Source organism: Sardina pilchardus, chromosome 4 (genome assembly GCF_963854185.1).
Source record: "Sardina pilchardus chromosome 4, fSarPil1.1, whole genome shotgun sequence".
Classification (NCBI taxonomy): Eukaryota; Metazoa; Chordata; class Actinopteri; order Clupeiformes; family Clupeidae; genus Sardina; species Sardina pilchardus.
In genome coordinates, this window is record NC_084997.1 from 5,831,837 (window position 1) to 5,849,622 (window position 17,786).

A 17,786-nucleotide genomic window follows, 5' to 3' on the forward strand; every position below is an offset into this window, starting at 1 on the left:
GGCGTCCATTACGAGCGCTCAAATGCTGTGGAATCATGCTTTTAGTAAGTGTGACGCCTGTGCATCTGTTTTCTTCACGTCAGGGTCACATAAGCCTCTGTGTCCTGGCCTGGGCAGATGAAATAATCACCAGTAATGGGCCCCATGGTTGGAGAGGATCTGACCACATAGACCCCTCCTCCCCTAGAGTCTGCACGCAGCACGGGGGGGGAGGGGTCAGGACTTTCGGCCTCTGTCAGTGTCCCGCCACACGCGAGTAAAGTGGCCATCTGTCTCCCCGCATCACTGCCAGCCGGCCGGCCGCTCTGCCAGAGTCAAACAAAAGAGGTCTGCTCCGTTCAATTAGCCAGCACACTCGCGTGGCAATCAGCGGACGGACGGACGCAGCGGCATTGTGGGACACCAGTAGCCTGGTCCCGGCCAGCCCCGCAGAGACACCAGCGCAGGGCTATTGTAGAGAGCTGGGCCAGGACTGAGCAGTCTGGTACCCGGCCAAGGGCCTCCATGCAGCTCTGGAGTCTAGCTCACTCTCCCACCCTCCTCCATCAGAACCAGGCAGATGTGTCCAGACAGCTGTTTTCTCCTTTTTTTGGAACATGATTAAGGAAGTAGATCATTTTTTTATTATTTACTTTCTCCAGTCAATGCTTTGTCCTGGATGTCCATGATCCCACCATGTATTCATTAGGTCCTTCTCAAAGGGGTGTCCCTCGCGCTGTTGTCGTGTTGCCATCCTCATCTTGTTGTTGCGTCCAGATATTTTCCATTTCTTTGGCTAATGTCAGGATCAACATCCCCCCCCCCCCCCCCCCCCCCCTCCTCCCTCACTCTCACACAAAAATGTCTGATCAGAGGCCAGTGGGGGCCAGTCCAGGGCAGCTGCTTTGGCCATCACGCCTGAGAAGCTGAACGTTCAGCTGCGGATGGAATGATGACCAAAGATCTGGGCTTACAGGCCCGCCGGGACCTCGCATTCCTCGGGCCAGGGACAGACTGCAGAGTCTGAGCCCGTTTACAGCTAACGGTATAAAGTTATGCAGTATTGCAGTCATCACCTCCGTAAACACGCCGAGGGCAATGTGTTGGAAAATGCTATATGCTCAATGCCATTGAAATGAAAGGGACCCTTTCTAAGTGGGTTTTAGAATATGCTGTGGTCGGCCCTTGCCCTATCTGAATGAATTATGCCTGGTTGGGATTTCATGGATTTAATGCACTGAAATTGAAAAATGTGGCACTGGAGCCAGTGAAGTTCGTAGAGTTTGTGTGCAGTGTGCCATGATATTTAGTGGAAAGTGGCTTGACATATTCAGGAATAGGATGAATAAGTCTTTTTTTAAAAGAAAAATTAAAATGATCTGTATGATTTATGAACCTGAACAGTAATCCCAGTGTGACTATAAAAGCACTCAGGAAGGTGTACAGTATGTGCTATGTAATACGGTGCCAGGTCAATGCCTAGTGAGATGTCTGCATTACAGTGTCCTATTCCTGTGTTAAAGTTGTATGTTTATATTGAATGGAAAACCCTGCATTTAATGTAGTTTCCAACGTTAGTTCCCAAGTTGGCTCCCAAACTGAAGCGTGTATCTAATGAAGCGTTGCATAAATCAGCACTGCTCTCTGCATGTGGTGTAGAGCCACTTGTCTCTATGCTCCACTGTTTGTTATTGGACAGAAACGGAGCAGGTTTCGGCTGAGGATGTAATCTTCCTCTCAGAATGGTCCAAAAATTCCAAGCTGGATCAACGGACAACGATGATCTGTTGAGGCCTCTGCTGAGCTGGCTCAGCAAGTATTATCGACTCAAGCCAAAACACGACACAGAGAGAGGAGAGGGGGAGAAAGAGAGCTGCCCCCCCCCACCAAAAAAAATCACTCGTGCATTGCACACCCATTCATTCTCCCCCACCCAGCTGAGTTCGATTAAGTTTTGGAAAACGATAAGATGAGGGAACAGCACTGAGGCTGGGCTAGATGGAGCCACGGCAGTCTCGCGGTATCCATCTCGTGGTGAGCGAGAAGCTCGGAGATTAAGGTCTCTTTTAATTGGGTCCTCTTTGAGCGGTCATGAAGTGTCTGTCAGTCCTAGCCTTTTTTCCCCAGAAGTCTTCATGAATCGATCTTAATCCTCCCCCTCAGTCTGACCATCTGTTTGCCGTTTCGACGGAGTCGAGTGGCTCTCATGTAAGATAATACCACCCAAATGTATCAGCTGGATCTGAGATGTCATCATCATCTAAGCGTTTCATCACTTTGGAGAAATGGAATGCAGGCTAGTGAGATCCTGTCCTTATTACAAGCAGCCATTTGTCCCGTAGCTTCACTGGAAATGCAGAAGTATCATCACAGTCTGTTTAAGCTATTTTAAGAGTTTATGGGTTAGTGTGAGATTTCTAATGTCTGCTTGAGATATATGTATGTCGTATCAATACAATTAGAACCCTTGTGAGCTGCAGCTACTTCATTTTTGACATGAGCAGGTTGAGAGTTCTAGAAGACTGTAGGAGCCTTTGCGAAGTACACTTGTTGAGCCTATGCATGCTTGCACGTGTCAGCTGGGCCATTTGCATTGATTTGCCAAACATTAGTGCAGAGTGAGGGGACATGTTTTTTTTAGTGACCACAGGCAAAACAGATGCGGAATCACGTCAACATCTGAAGCGTGTGAGACTGAGTTCACCAGTGAAGGGAACAGTGGCTGTCAACGTCAAATACAGATCTTTTTTTTTCCTTCACGTTTTGTCCAGCTTAGACACCAGGCCTCCCAAAGCCAAGCATGTCGTCACCGTAGAGCGAACAGTAGAGCAAGTCCACAACAGATCCAGCGCATCTGTAGGAGAGAGGGGGTGTGAGAGTGTCCAAACAGGAAAAGCAGAGGGCCATTATTATGGCTTGTAGAAGCTGTGAGGGGAAGGAAAAGTGCTGTCGTCAGGATTCATCGGGAATCAGACCCTCCTCCACATGGGCCTGTTTATTTTACCACACCACACTGTGCTTTCAAAGGTCACCCAGGCAGTAAAACAACCAGATTAAATGAAAGATAAACATTTACTTAGCTTAGCAAGATCTCTGCACATGCAGTTGCGCTTAACCAAGTGCCTGTTCCCTGTGGCCAAGGCCACTCTGGGCATTTCAATAAATCATGCGTCATTTTTTTCTGCACAAATGTGATCTATCTGGGAAGTACTTTAGATGGCCGGAGTGCTTGATGTGTGCACTTAGGTTGTGTTTGAATCGTCCAGCTGAATTAATCCTGTGTTGGGTTTGATCATGCCGCATCCTTGCAGATCTGTCTGATTTCTGGGTGATTTATGCAGTCTTCGTTTCAGACCATTTCCAGGCTAGATGGTTCATGTCATGTTAAGCTTTTGGTGTGTTCTCCCCCCACAATATTTAATTTGTGTTAGCCTACTCCTGTTACCCTGCTGATTTTGTATCATGTGACCTTCCCTTCCGAGACAAGTTTGGCGATGACTTTGCAGTGCTTTAGCTCCTCGGCAGCCTAGCTGGGATTTCCGTGTAGGCCCTCTGATTGGGCTCGTCCTAAGGGGATCTGCATTGAGCAGTAATTAAAGTAACACCAGGGGTCCACTGACCCTCCCCAGTCCCTGAGCCCCATAAAAGACTTAACACCCTAAAGCCATCAGGAAAATACGGGCCCGGCTTAGCAGGGCTGCTCTCTCTGTGCTGACTGCCACTCGCGCGGGAGAAGCTTGGTGTCGGGGACGGACGAGATGAGGTCTCCATTCCATCAGTCCAGACGAGCCAGGAGCCAGTGGGGGAGCAGTGCAGCCATAAAGATTTCATTGTATCCTCTGGAGTGATGTCTTTTATAGGCGTAGAATGAGCAGAGTGTCATGTGTGTGTCCTTCACAGTTTTGAAACTCAAGTCAAAACTCTACACACATTCTCAGCCTGGAGGAAGCTGGTTGTCAAGCATTGCTGCAATGTCAGACAGCTGGTCTTAGAGCTGGTCTCTTGAGAAGGCCACTCAATCCTCCCCCCCGGAGGTGAACCAGCACCTGAGATTGGGACATCTGTCATTTAGGAAGGAGGGAATTGTCAATCAGACCATCTCGGCAGACTCACACCATGTTTTTACAAGTCGTCCCATAATGGTGTGGGAGGAGCTGTGGAGAGGAGGGACAGAGTTGGTCTGCCCCATAGCCACACCGGTGTCTGCATCACACATGGGTGGTCTGCTCCGCTGCTGGCCACAGCGCCTATCTGCACGCCTCCAGAGGGGACAGAGAATGAAGTCAGCTCAAGATAGTGTTACTCTGATAGGAGATGTTATCAGCTGCTGGAACAGTTCATGCAGAAGTTAAAGTAACCACATAATTCTTGCAAATATTTGATGTGCAGCACACTTGGTTTACTCTCACTCAGTATGACCACACTGTAAATGGGGAAGTGCCTTGTTTCAGCACAGAGATTTTTTCTTTAGGCTGAGGTTTAAGATTATGTGCGAGATAAAGTTTGACTTCATGGTGTTTTGGCTAATGTTTGCTCTGATTGGCTGTTGGGGGGGACATGCTGTCTTGTGTGCCTGGGGTTACAAAGAAGGCAGTCTGTTCGGGGCTCTCTATTACTGCTATCCCCGTGGCCTGTAATTTCAGGAGCCTCTTGCCAAAGTAAAGTGAATGATGTCTGTGTGTAATTAAAAATGGAAGCAGATCTCTGTCGTCATGAGCTGGAGCCTTTATTTCTATTCATCGCCTTTTCATTTTTTTTTTGCCCCAATATCCGCACCCTCAGAGCATTTTTCCACTCTTTTTGCCGCAGGAATTCAATCTCAGGCTTGGGTGTCACACTCGTTTTATTTAATGATGCAGCATAAAAAACATTAGAGAATTTCAGTCCGGGCATGTGCACAGAGAACATAGGCTTTGGCTCACCCAACCAGTTTCCACTTGCCTAGGTGTGCAGGAGCTGCAGGGCAGCGATGGCCCAGCCTGGGCAGCTCCCTCTCCGTGGACTAAGCGGAGCCTAGCCTGGGTGAAGGCTTCACTGACTCCCTGCTCCTGAGCTCGCCCCAGTGGTGTGGTGTGGTGTGGAGCAGTGCGCTGGCCCTGCCGCTGGAGAGGGGCCCAGGGGTACAGACAGGAGCACTGGCTATGACGAGGGCTCACCACCGAGTGCTACCTTCACAGTGACATTGGCCTGTGAGCACGTAGCACCTAGATAACACTGGACCAGTGGTCCTTCATCATAATAGATTGTGTCCAGTGTTTGTCCATACACCAGTGGACAGAGTGGACTGGAAAGTACAGAGTACGACCAGGCATGTCCCAGGCCCAACTTGGATGGGTGCAGGATCCAGTATAAGAGGATCCAAAAGCAGAAGAGACGATCCGCTCACCAGATAGCACCCATTCACAGTTCTTTGTTTTTGTTTCGTGCGGCTCTTCCTCTGACCATGGGAAAGGCCCGATGGCATTCTTCTGTGCATGGTGAACCCCTACTTGGTGAACCAAAGCTGCATGGCTGTTTGCTGTGGAGTTCACTGTGTGCCGTGTATTTTTCTTTTCAGTTGTTTCAAATGTCAAATTGAAAGAGAAGGGTCTGTCTAGTCCACTCATGACCTTTAATGCTTTAAGACTTTCAACAATAAATGTCTGTGTTTGAGCATAAAAAATGTCTTGGCCATTTTTATTGATAATGCTCTCCAAATTTGTGGTTAAGGCGAGCTTCCAGTCGTTCTCATTTATGAACTGAATATGTCCCAAACCGCTGATAGGGTGTTGGTCTGTATGAGTAAACTGAGTGAGTCATCATGCTGTCACACTTAGTTAATTATCCTATTTTTCAGAAAACGAGCCTCTTTACTGTGTTTATTGCTGTATTATTGGGCTGACCACACCTGCTACCCAATACAGCAGGGCCCAGAGAGAGTATTGTGAAGCACCACAGCTGGGTCTATATCCATTAACCCTAATTATGCCTGTTGGCTATTGGGTGCAATCAGAGGGCCATAGTCAGTATACTTGTGGATGGCATCATCATTGCTCCTGTAAAGAGATCAACATTAGCTTAGCCCCACCCTCTCTTTCTTTCTCTGTCTTTGTCTGTCTGCTCATTTTCACCCGCTCAATCCCTATGAATCTGTAAAACAAGGACAGGTGTGCCCCTTGACTCCAATTTTTTTTCTCAGTCGACATTAGTATCCTTCCTGCTGGAGTCCAGCAGCCTTGCAGATGGTATGGTCGGTCCTTTGTCTGTCGGGTGTGTGTGTGTGTGTGTGTGTGTGTGTGTGTGTGTGTGTGTGTGTGTGTGTGTGTGTGTGTGTGTGTGTGTGTGTGTGTGTGTGTGTGTGTGTGTGTGTGTGTGTGTGTGTGTGTGTGTGTGTGTGTGTGTGTGTGTGTGTGTGTGTGTGTGTGTGTGTGTGTGTGTGTGTGTGTGTGTGTGTGTGTGTGTGTGTGTGTGTGTGTGTGTGTGTGTGTGTGTGTGGTAAGCCCAGTCCTGGCTGCACTGGTACAGTGGTGAGGGGGGCTGGGCTGCTGCTTCTCTGGGGAGGGATCAGGTTGCGCCTGAGTGTAATGAGGTAATGAGACTGGGGTTCAGTCTCGGCTCTCCACTCTCTCCACACTGGTGCTGCTGCTGCCACAGGGGCATTGTTCACAGTGGGGACATACAAAATGGCTGCTCAGGGGTGGAGCGAGGAGGGGGTTTTCATTCATATCCAGTATTATGTCATGGCTGGATCTAGTGTAGGAGAGCACTGTTTGTTTGGAAAATGAGGTGGGACGCTAGTGGTAAATTTGAATTCTAAGCCAAAATGTCATGGCCAACATCAAATCATGTGCTCAGCCAGAGTTGATCCCCCTGCCAAGGCCTCCAATGGAGCATATGTCTGCTGTTGTAGAGAGGGAGAAAATCCACCACTGGATCAAAACTGACTCACAGGCTCCAGACATCGGTGTCTTCATCAGTCTTGTAGTTTAGCCTTTGATTGAAGTCTATGGCCAGACTGCTGCTGTGAATGTAGGAACGGCTCTCTCTTTCCACTGGAAATCATACATTTCAAACACTTGAGAGTCTCTCTGAAAGGTCAGCCTCTTTAGCTCTCGCCCTGGGACGGCCCACTTCTCCTCCTCGGTGGTGAGGCGGACACCAGCTCCCTAAGCCAAGTGGCTCATCCTTGGGATTTACGAGGGATTCTGCATTTCGGTGATCTAGAAACTGCTCGGTCATCATGGATTTAGTGTGTTTAATTTCTTTGGGGAACATTTTCGATTGATGTAGCTAAAAGGCTCAGACATTCCCAGGTACTCCTCATGGCAGGGATTATGTGCTGGGCATGTTTACTGCAGGCCGTGTACATGCAAATACAGCCGGATTGGCTGGAGGTGGGTGAAACCTGCCACCAGTGGCTCTCTGTGTCCTCTTGAGTGTCCGGTTATTAACGCGATGCTCATCCTAGGTCCAGAGTACATGTGGGGATGTGTGGTTGTGGTGACTGGTCTGGGATGAGGAGTCTCTAAGGAGTAGCCAGTCCTGTCTATTCTCGCCCACAAACACTGAATGCTGTGCGTCAGAGTGCTCAATGATGCCATGGTGAAATCGGTAAACGTGTAAATGTCACCCAATTAATCATTCAACATTTTAAAATTATATATTTCTAATGATATTGTAGCATGATCAATCAAGTTTTAAGCATATGTCCATAATGAAAAGACCATATTCCTGAAAACCCTCTGAGTTCCAGTGTGGGATCTTCCCCGGTTGAGAAAACCTTGTTTTCGACGAGTCACCTGGAAGAGCGAGAGCAGTGGTGTTTGGAAATCTGTGTTTGGAAGTCATCTGTTTGACTTGGACTCTGGACGCCAGAACTCGCACATGTGTGGCGAAGCCGGCAGTCTTTCGTGCTTTTTATTTTCCATTAAGGCTGTTGACCAGATGTCTGGGCCCATCATCAGTAGCAACAGTAGGCTTCTGTAATCACCTACCATCATAAAAGGTGAATTTGGATAGAGGCCTATAAATGGACCCAGTAGGGTCCGTACTCCACTCGGTGTTCCGATCCTTTTTTCCACACCTGATATTGTTTTATTATCTTGGCATAGCTCCCATGGGCCAAGGCCAGGTGGCCATACTCCTGTGTTTTCCTGCCCGACCTACAATGATGACTTGTCATTCATGATTGTTTGCATAATCACTCGCTTTGTTCAAAGGACACAGGGTTAGGCAAGTAATAAGGAAGCCAAACCCAGATAGCTCTTTTTTTTACCGTGAGAATGTATTGACATCACTGTACTTTTAACCCTTTGCTTTTCAGTCCCAGGAAGCTTGTTCCAAAATCTCATAGAAGTTTCCTCTATTCTTATATTTTTAATACCATATGATATGTCTATTATCAATAATATATTATATCCAAAGAATAATCGTATGGTGAAATTTCGGATTCGTAAGATTTCTACATTGCGTCACCATCAATCTAATGGCTTGTGTGGGCAGCTTCAGAAGGCCAGGTGGAGAGGGCAGAGTGACGTGTGTGAGTGAGTGCCCTCACTCTGCTGCTCTCCCTGTTGTAAATGTGTAATGGATGGACAGTTGAGGATGTGGACGCCCACCTGCAGCTCCACGCATCACATGCAAATCTGATTGCCGTTATTCCTATAGCAACGGGCCATAATCGGCAGCTGTTGCCTGTGCACACGGAGAAACCTTAGAAGCCGAGAAAAGTCGCCCTGATGTACTTTACGAGTCTCCAGTCTGGAAGGAAATCTTGGGCGGAAAAAGCTTCTTGCCATGTATGGAAAGTCCCCCATACACAGAGAGCGTGTTTTTCAGCTATAGGCTGATTTGATTCATGTTGCCGAGTGCTGCTGATACACAGCAGCCCAAGTGTGTGAGCGAATAACCAAGAGGTGTAGTCTCTGGACAGCTGCTGCTGCCGCTGCTATATGAATAATGTCTTTGGATGCACTCCTACATCATTTCATCATACACATACATGGTGTTGTAATCAAGTGTGGTGAAAATGCAATGAATCATTGAGTAAATATTTCTGACTGTCTTTGAGTAAGCTCCTTTGTACTAGGAGTGTAAAGTTCACCAGTTCTACCATGCATTGATGTCGGTGTATAGCCTGTCCTTTTTGTCTCTCAGGTGTGTGTTTGTCATGCATTACTCACTTACACAATATGTCAGTCATCTACTCGTCCTGAGGTGTGCTTCATGTTGGGAAAAGGATCATTTTCAAACCAAGAACAAAAGTGTGAGGTTATGTAAGCTACTGAGAGTTTGCCCCGTTACATTGTCTGCCAGTGTGTACACAGCCCACCCTACTGAGTTAAAGGGCAGTTTTGTAATGTGTGTGATTCTGATTGGTTGGGCCAAGCCACCCAGGCACTTGCAAACCCTTGCACAAATTGATCATTGATAAAATCTTTATGCGTTTACAAAGCCGTTGCTCTTTTATCTATTCGGATCCCTATCACAATCTTATCTTTTTTGACCACATTTACAAAGACACATACACTCACTCACACACACTCTCTCTCTCTCTCTCTCTCTCTCTCTCTCTTTCACACACACACACACACACACACACACACACACACATGGCATATGCTTGTATACAATGTGCCATGGCTCTTTCTATCCAGATATAATTACTCTGCTAGGATTAACTCTGTCAGGATCCTATAGTGAACATTAAAAAGAGTTTGTTGTGATTGAAATACACATGGATTAGACAGAATTAAAGTCTCAGATTATGATTGAGAGATTAATAATTTTTAAGTGCTTCCACTGACCAGAAGTTAATGTGTGGCAGCTAATGTGTGAGGCCATTGTTGACTGCTCTTGCATCAGAATATTGCCTCGGAGCATTTTATGTTTTCACCGTAGTGTTCTTCCCAGGCTCGTCTTAAAGCACAGCCATACTATTGAAGGAGAGGCTCACCAGAAGCTGTTTTGCCCCAGAGAAATACAGCTGCACACACCGAAGCCTGCTACCTCTTCACGTCTGACCACCCCATCTCCCTCCCTCATTTCCTGGAGTAGGGCTTTGTAAACAGTCTTTGCCCAGTGCATATGGTGGCTCCCCTGACTCCAGTGCCAGCCACAGCCACAATGGCCCAGTCTGTAGTCTGGTCCGGTGCTGTTCCACTGGAACCTATTTGGTGTGCAGGGGTCAGGATGAGGCCAGAGCTAACCGTGCACCAGGTCAAGTGATGCCGGGCCTTTCGGAGCCAGAGACGTGTGTCAGTCCTCTCTTTACATGGTCTATCTCCGATTTCTTTTATTTCCGTATTTTTTTACATCATTTTCGTACCGAGTGTCAGTTTCAGCTCCACTCCAGTGTTGAAATGAGAGTGTAGATCTTCCCTCAGGAGGGATGGAGGATGTGCTCACCGCAGGAGACCAGTGCAGCAGCACACAGGGAGCTGTGTTTGAGTCATGCCAGCGCTGATCAGGCTGATGAATAAGCTTTTCTGTGGTGCTCAAGTGCCATGGGAAGGAGTGATTGACTGCTTGACAGCCCAGACGGCCCTAAGCGCTGGTGGTTAGAGAATGTATAGTCTTCTTTGTATACAGCTACGCTTTACCTTCTGCCGTGATATTGCTGCTGAGGATCCTAGAAATGAAAATAGTAATAATACTAATAAAAGATTGACCAGTCCGAGAGCTCGTTCTCCCATCTACAATACAGCTCTGAAGATATGCAGAGAGCTGAATGGGAAGGTTGTAGAGGAGGAGGAGGAGGAGAAGGAAAGAGAGAAATAGAATACACTCCTAAACCTCAAAGACTTGGATCTGAGCAGTCGCTCTCGCCGTCACCTGTAATGGATCCTGAGCTCCAGCGGTGCTGTGGAAGTGGCTCAGCAGGCGCCCGCTCCCCCAGAGGGAGAGATGTGAGTCGGGTGGCCTCGCTCTACCTCTGGCCTCCTGCAGGACACACGCTCCACGCTGGCCGGACAGAAAAGCTGAGTCAGAGCTCAGACAGGAGGAAACGGTAAAGGCATCCGCTCCAGAGAGGCTAAAAACAGCCTCCCTGACTCGCTCCTCTGTTCCCATCTTCCTCAGGATGTGTGTGTGTGTGTGTGTTTGTGTGTGTGTGCGCATGTTTGTTCTCGTAGACCAGGCACAGGTCTGACACAGATGGCCCCTTGGGCTACCGCAAAACAGTTATTCAATTGTCGTAGAGCCTTGCACGCAATACACTAGTCTGGCTTTCTGTAAGTGCTTAATACAAATTTTGTGATGGAATTATGAAAATCATGTGATTCTCGTTTTCTTTGTTCAACACCATATTTTGGACTGTCTCATATGGTAGCTGTTTCATTGGGGAATTTCCATCATTCAATAGGACTTCAGCAAAAGTGTTCAGATTGTACTTCCATTGTAATATTGGAGCAGAGTTAATATGTTGTGTGAATTTTCAGTTGTGGCATTTTCTAGTGTTGACACATGTGTCCAATAATGCTTTCAGAGGATTGACAATGAAAAGGCCCACAGTCAAGTCTGATGAGAATTAAGATCTTAACCTCCCACCGGGGTGCACCATTTGTTTGTTGTCACCTTAAATCCTTTAGCGGAGTAGCATAGCAGAGCTGGACGATTGCACCATGGCCATTTGTGATCTCTAACTATACTTAGGAATGACTGAATGTACTCATCCAATCTGCTGTATTCTATTTAATTGTTGTTAAGTCCTCTCTGTATGAGTCTTCAGCAGTCTTTCTGTTGCCCTCAGTCTCCTGTTGAGTCCTTAGGAGTTCCTCCCTGAGGTCCTATGACTGGTTACAACCCCCAGCCTGGCCAAATTTAGATGGAATGAAATGGGGATGTCTCATACATTTTCCATCGAGTGTGACCTAATGTTGGGCAAAGCCAACCACTGGCAGCAGCAGCAGCAGCAGGCTGAGAGCATTAAAGCAGACTGGTAAAGGTAAAGCCGACTGCTCCGTCTCTAAGGTTCGCCGGGTCACTTGGCAGTCCGCACCTGTCTGTGGGGAACTCCTTCCTGTGAGTCAGCCCCGGGTCCATTGTGCTGTGGACCGGGCGCCCGCCCCTGTGCCACCTGGGCCCCACGGACAGGAAAGACTCGTTTCCACCGAGGCTCAATTAGCACGACCTACGGATATCCTGGAGCTTACTGTAGAGCAGGCTGGGTGAGCTGTGACTGCACCCCAGAATGGGCAGAGTGGCCACACAATAGCTCCATTATGTGCTTTATGAAACAATTGAACATCTCTATTGCCTGTGTTTGTTTTCTGCTGCTGCTCTTGTTCACTGACATCTGGTGTGTTTCTTCCTATGGCACAGCTTTGCTGCTTGGTAATGTGAAAGGCAGTTTCCCCACAAGGCTTCAGGGTGGGTACTAGCTCTGCCACCACCACGCCAGCCTGAAGCTTCAGCATGAAACCGCTCACCAGCAGCGTATGTGGGTGCCCTGAAAAGAACTTGAGTGGCCTCAGCTTTGAGGGCAGGCCTGGAGGTCAGTGTGCCCGCTGGTTTCCTGGGGTGACCAGAAGAAGGGCGCTGGCTATTTTCTGCCGCTTGCCTCATGCGGTGGCTGCGTGCCCTCACCACTGCCACGAGGATGCTGTAAATTACAGCTGTGGGGCCCCACCACTTGTGTGATCATGGCGAGCCAGCCGGGCCCTCCCCCTCCCCCTGCCCCGCCACACCCCTCTATCCTGGTCTGATGTGGAGGCTCCAGGACACTAGCTAATGGGGGCCTTTGATGTCCCTTGGTGGCCCCTTGCGATTTCAATTCGCCACACTTCTAACAGTGGCTGGGGGTTAGTTAATTGCGTATGGTTTTGGTGATCATTTTTGCAAATCAGATGCTCTCCTTTTCCCCCTTTTGGCACTGTGTTAGGATTAAACTTCTGCCCTCATTGTAGGCTACTTTGTATCTCCTGCTTCAGTGTAATCAGAAAGGAGAGCATGTGTTGAGCTTGTGGCCTATGGATCTAAACTCTGTTTCGTTTTCAGCCAAGTGAAAGCTGCAGATAGACACCACACACGTGTCGCTGGCTGGACTCTTTGTTGCCAATGGAGTGTCGGTGTTCTCTTTCTTCCCAGGGCCCCCATGTTTTTGCCCCGCTGAAAGCTCTCCAGGTCCCCCATGCGCCAGCTTGCGAGGCCTATTCATATTGTGATTTGGCCCATTCATATTCATGCGGCCTGCTCACCCCACCGATAGTAATTTAGGGGGGCGTGCTGGCAGGGCCTGATGCGTCATGTTGGATCAGCAGAGCTAATTTGGCAAATTTCCCTCCAGCAGACCCCCCTCTGCCCCTCCTCCTCGCGCCCCCCGTCTGATGGAGGGGGGTAATTGGGTGATGCTTGTCTTTTGTCAAGCTCATGCCGAGCGGTTCGGCTGTTTTCACTAGGCCCAGACATCTGTTCCCTGGGCCTTTGCACATTTCAGCTGTGATGTAATGTCCCATGCTCTCGGTTTCTCTCTCTCTCTCTCAGACCACCGCCCAGTTCCCAGAGCCCTTTCACACTGGCTACAACTTTGGTTCAACTCCACAAAACAAGCCAAAGGGCATGTGTACCCCACTCCCTCTTAAATAGCTTCCTCAGATTATCAGATAGCAGTTTCACAGATAAGCGGCAACTTAAAAGATATATCATATACATTCATATGTAGTCATTTATCATTACATCGCGTTTTCACTAAAAGAAAAAACAAAACAAAGCACAACAGTTGACTGGCTGTCATTAATTACTGACTTCTGCTTGTTGTTTGAATCTGGAGATACTTACATGGTGGTCAGCAGGCATGTTTGTTGCAGCTTGTTGCAACATTTGAATGAGTAATATTGCTCCCTCAACTGGGAGTTGGACTCATTGCTTTGATATAGGTCAGGATGTCCAGTTCCAAACTGGGAAACTCCACTCACATGAATTCCTCGTAAGTTGCCACACACTCTTTGTATGATGAACATCATAGAACTTGTCCCAAATGTCAGCTTTCCACAAACATGTGTATAACCATGACCGGAAATTTAGTTTATATTTTTTAAACAACTCCAAGCTGTAGTCAGATTTTGCAACATTGGGTCCTCAGTCTGACTCCATTGAGCCTGTGTTGTCTCTAGCAGTCCTCCCCTGCACACTCTCATAACCCAGGCACCATAGAGCTCATTACCACTGCTGCTGGGATCCAGCCATTTATGAATTTGGGGGATTTTAGGAGGGGGGGAGGGGAATCTACCATGCAACATTTCCTCCACAATCACAGCTATTATTAGTGGTGGTTCTGGAAAATTCCTGAGTAATGAGTGTTGAAATATACAAAGTGAAAAAAGGGGCAACTTAAATGGCTGATTTGGAGTTTTGGGTCTCGTGTTGGAGGAGTGCTGAAGAAGGAGCTGCTTTTACATCCCTCCGTGATCTTGAATGTGCAGACACTTTGGGTGTCCTGTCCCTCTGATAAGGATGCATAAATAAACAAGTGCTGTCCAATCCATGTCATGCAAAGCAATATGAGCATTGTCCATGTCTCTCACCAGCCAGTCCACCACCCCCCATGGTGGTCTCCATTTATCTGGTGCTCTATAGCAAATCAATTATAATTATAACATTGTGGAGTTCAGTGGGCGTGCCTTATCACACGAACATATGACCCACTTTTCTATTGTGTCGCTGTCCTGGAATTTGTGTACAATAAGGCTGATTTTAAAATGTTGACATGGAACTCGGTGAACCGTGCCCCTGTATTTATAGTAAACTTCATCAAGGCAGTAGAGTTCTCATGGGAAATCAATGGGATCTCTTCTGTTTACCTCAGTTCATACAATAACTAATAATGCAACACATTTGTATATACATTTCTATAAAATTACTCGCATCAGTCGTTAGTCACATCAGAGTTATTGTTAGAGCGTCAGACAAGCTCCAGTGGAAAACCTACAGTGGTTTATTACTCATCCAGTGAGTTATAATGATAGCAGTTTTGCAAGAAAAAATGTTAAAAACCAATTTAACCCAGTAATGAACCCTAGAAGTGTTAAATGATGTTGAAGTGCCACAACCAGATCAGATTGGCCCACAGATGCGACCCACTTTCTGTGTGGGATTCAGCATGCTGTTGATCAGTCAACATGTGGCCTACCCTGGCAACCCTACTCTGCCTGCAATCAGCTTCCTTTCAGCAAACCCAACCATCCCAATGCATTAAACAAAAACACATTTTCACAATGTAATAAAGAGTATCCGTGAGTTTGGCCAGTTAGCATCTACAGTCGTTGATATTTAGACTGCTTTCTATTTCTTAGACATTCTTTGCCAGTTTTCTTTTCATGTTTTTATGCTGTGAAACGTTCCCCCTTTTCTGTTTTGTATTTACATGGCTTATGGCCTCTGTCTGTCCCACAGTTATGCCCTGGCTGACGAGGCCTACCGATCTCTACGGGACCAGGACAAAGACCAGTGCATTCTCATCACAGGGGAGAGTGGAGCCGGCAAGACAGGTGGGTGAATGCGTCCAACACAAACACCTCGCGCAAGCCCGAGTGATTTAGAGGGGCCTCCGTGAGCCCGAGCGCATTATCAGAGGATCTGGTGGCTCATCCACAGCATAGCAAACAGGTTTATGATGACAGGAGGTCAGCGTCTTCATTTTCTCGCAAGAGGAGGACTCAGCAAGAACCGGCAGTGTTTTCGCAGCTATTTTGGGCAAGTTCTGTTTGGGGAGTTATTTTGGGTACGGTTTGCACCTGAAACAATGTTTTTCGTGTACACAAACGTCTGTGCAAACACACACACACACACACCATTTGGCCACACAGAGACAAAGGAGAGGCCGGGGAAGCGGGTTCTTACTGTGCTGCTATTCTAAATGCCATTCCCATGGTGCTCTCTGAGAGAGCTGCCTGAAAACTGCACGCCTGAGATACATGAAGGATATGCATTGCCTGCTATAGAGATTCTGTTAGTGGAGGACTCGAATCCCAGGTGACCTCAGCACACCTGGACTTTTACAGAGGAGAGGGTTTCCTGGTTTGGGGCTTTCTGGGAAATCTCCCTTAATTTCTCTTGAATAGGAGTTCACTTCTTTGTTGACCTTCTCTTTCTGTCGTCTCTTCCTCATGAGGCGTCTGAAGTTACGGTCTTAACAAAGCTATTTTAGAGACGTATTAACAACGTCGTATAGCGTTTCACTTTTATGACCGCCTTCTGCTGGTGTAGTATTCCCACTGTAGCTGTGAAAACGGACAGAGGGTGGAGATCTGTGCAAGTCGTTCACACAGTGATAATGTGGACAATAAAATGGATCTGCCAGATAATCCACTAACACTTCTATTGGACAAGTTAACACAAGTTTATTCAAGTGTCTTTTGCAACTTGTGTGACTTTAGTGAAGTAAATACTTCATATCCTTAGACCTTCTAGTAAGTTTTTCATGCTTTATTCTGTGTTCTGCTAGTGGTGCTGGTTGTTTCTTTATTTTCGTGAGCTTGGATAATTCAGCCTTCAGATCTTCCTCTATTTTAAACTGGAAAGGTCATGGACATTTAAAAAGAAATCCCTCATAATTGAGCTCTTGCTCCATATTTATAAACCCTTAGCCTCTTTTATCTATTAGGTAAGCCTTTAGTCTCCACTGTGCCTCTCATGGTAGATCTCCGTTATAAAACCCTATACTTATACCCTAGCAGCGGGTTTGTAATACTTTAAGTGTGCTAGCAGAAAACCCCCTCTTCCCAACTGAAGATTCTGCAGTGAACAGTTAGGTCAAGCTGTCTGCTGCCAAATGATTTCAGAGTGAGTTCTTCTCCTGAGGTCTGGAAGACTGGAGCTCCACCATCCTGCCTGTTGTGCGTCTGCCTGTCGTAGCACCCAGGGCCCGTCCAGCCTGACTGTGGTGTCCAGCACAGAGCTGGCTGATCAATGTGTGCCTATGGCTGTGGAGAGAACCCAGCCCCAGTAGCGGCCTTCTCTCACTGGGATCATGCGGGGTGATGGCTCCTAGCAAAGCAGGACACGATGTTCTGTTGCTAAAGTCTGTCAGGTGTCGGGACTCAGTTCAGCCCAGATCAGCTCAGTACAGTTTAGTTGTTATTATTATTCTTTTTTTAAAAGGTCTGCTATGTTTCATACGTTGCATGTGGTTTTAAATAAACCTTGTCGATTTTTGAGTCTCCATTGTGCGACATCTACTTTTATCACTGCTATGTTTTAGGCCAGTGTTTCCCCTGGTCAGTCCCGTAGAGATCATAACTCTGTAATCCTTCACCAGATTTTGGTGTTTGATCTTCTTAGCCTCTTCTAACCAGTGATTTCTACAGTACAGGAACAGGAAGTACACCAGAAACCTGAATTTGACATCATATTCTCAAAGTTTTTTTATTTTTTTAATTTAGGCAATGACTGAAGGGAATATTGGTGCATTTTGCAACTTTGCAACTTCAGGTTTTCAATTAACGAAGTAAACTGGTTGTTTTGAATAAAGGAATGCCTTCTGGTGTTTGTGATGCTTGAGCAGAACAGCAGGGCTCATAGAGGAGCATCAGTGGCTTTCTCTGGCCCCCAACAACAAGGAATAAAGGACCAGAGCAGGAATTCTATTGCAGTCTATTGTGTCTGCCCTCTGGGTTATGGCAATATGTGTGGCACGGACCGTCAGCAGCACAATGCATGGGTGTTCCTCTCGTGGCAGTGGGTTTGTGCTGATGTCATTCTCCAGCTCCTATGAAATGTCACTTCAGTGTGCGTTAGCGTGGTGGGTGTCTTTGCCCTAGTTTCGCCCTTGGAGTGGAGCCTTGCCTTTCACTGCCTATTTCCTCCTCGCGTATCTCTCCCGTTTTCCCCCT

At 47.2% G+C, this 17,786-nt stretch overlaps 1 protein-coding gene across 4 annotated transcripts in view; it reads left to right on the forward strand.

Annotated features, from left to right (window-relative positions):
• myo1b (myosin IB) overlaps positions 1-17,786 on the forward strand; it is a 57,388-nt gene that overhangs the window by 12,200 nt on the left and 27,402 nt on the right. For all 4 annotated transcript variants that reach the window (XM_062533803.1, XM_062533805.1, XM_062533807.1 and 1 more), the window contains exon 4: positions 15,349-15,443. In XM_062533803.1, the coding sequence (XP_062389787.1) occupies positions 15,349-15,443 (95 nt within the window). The remainder of the gene's footprint in view (positions 1-15,348; positions 15,444-17,786) is intronic.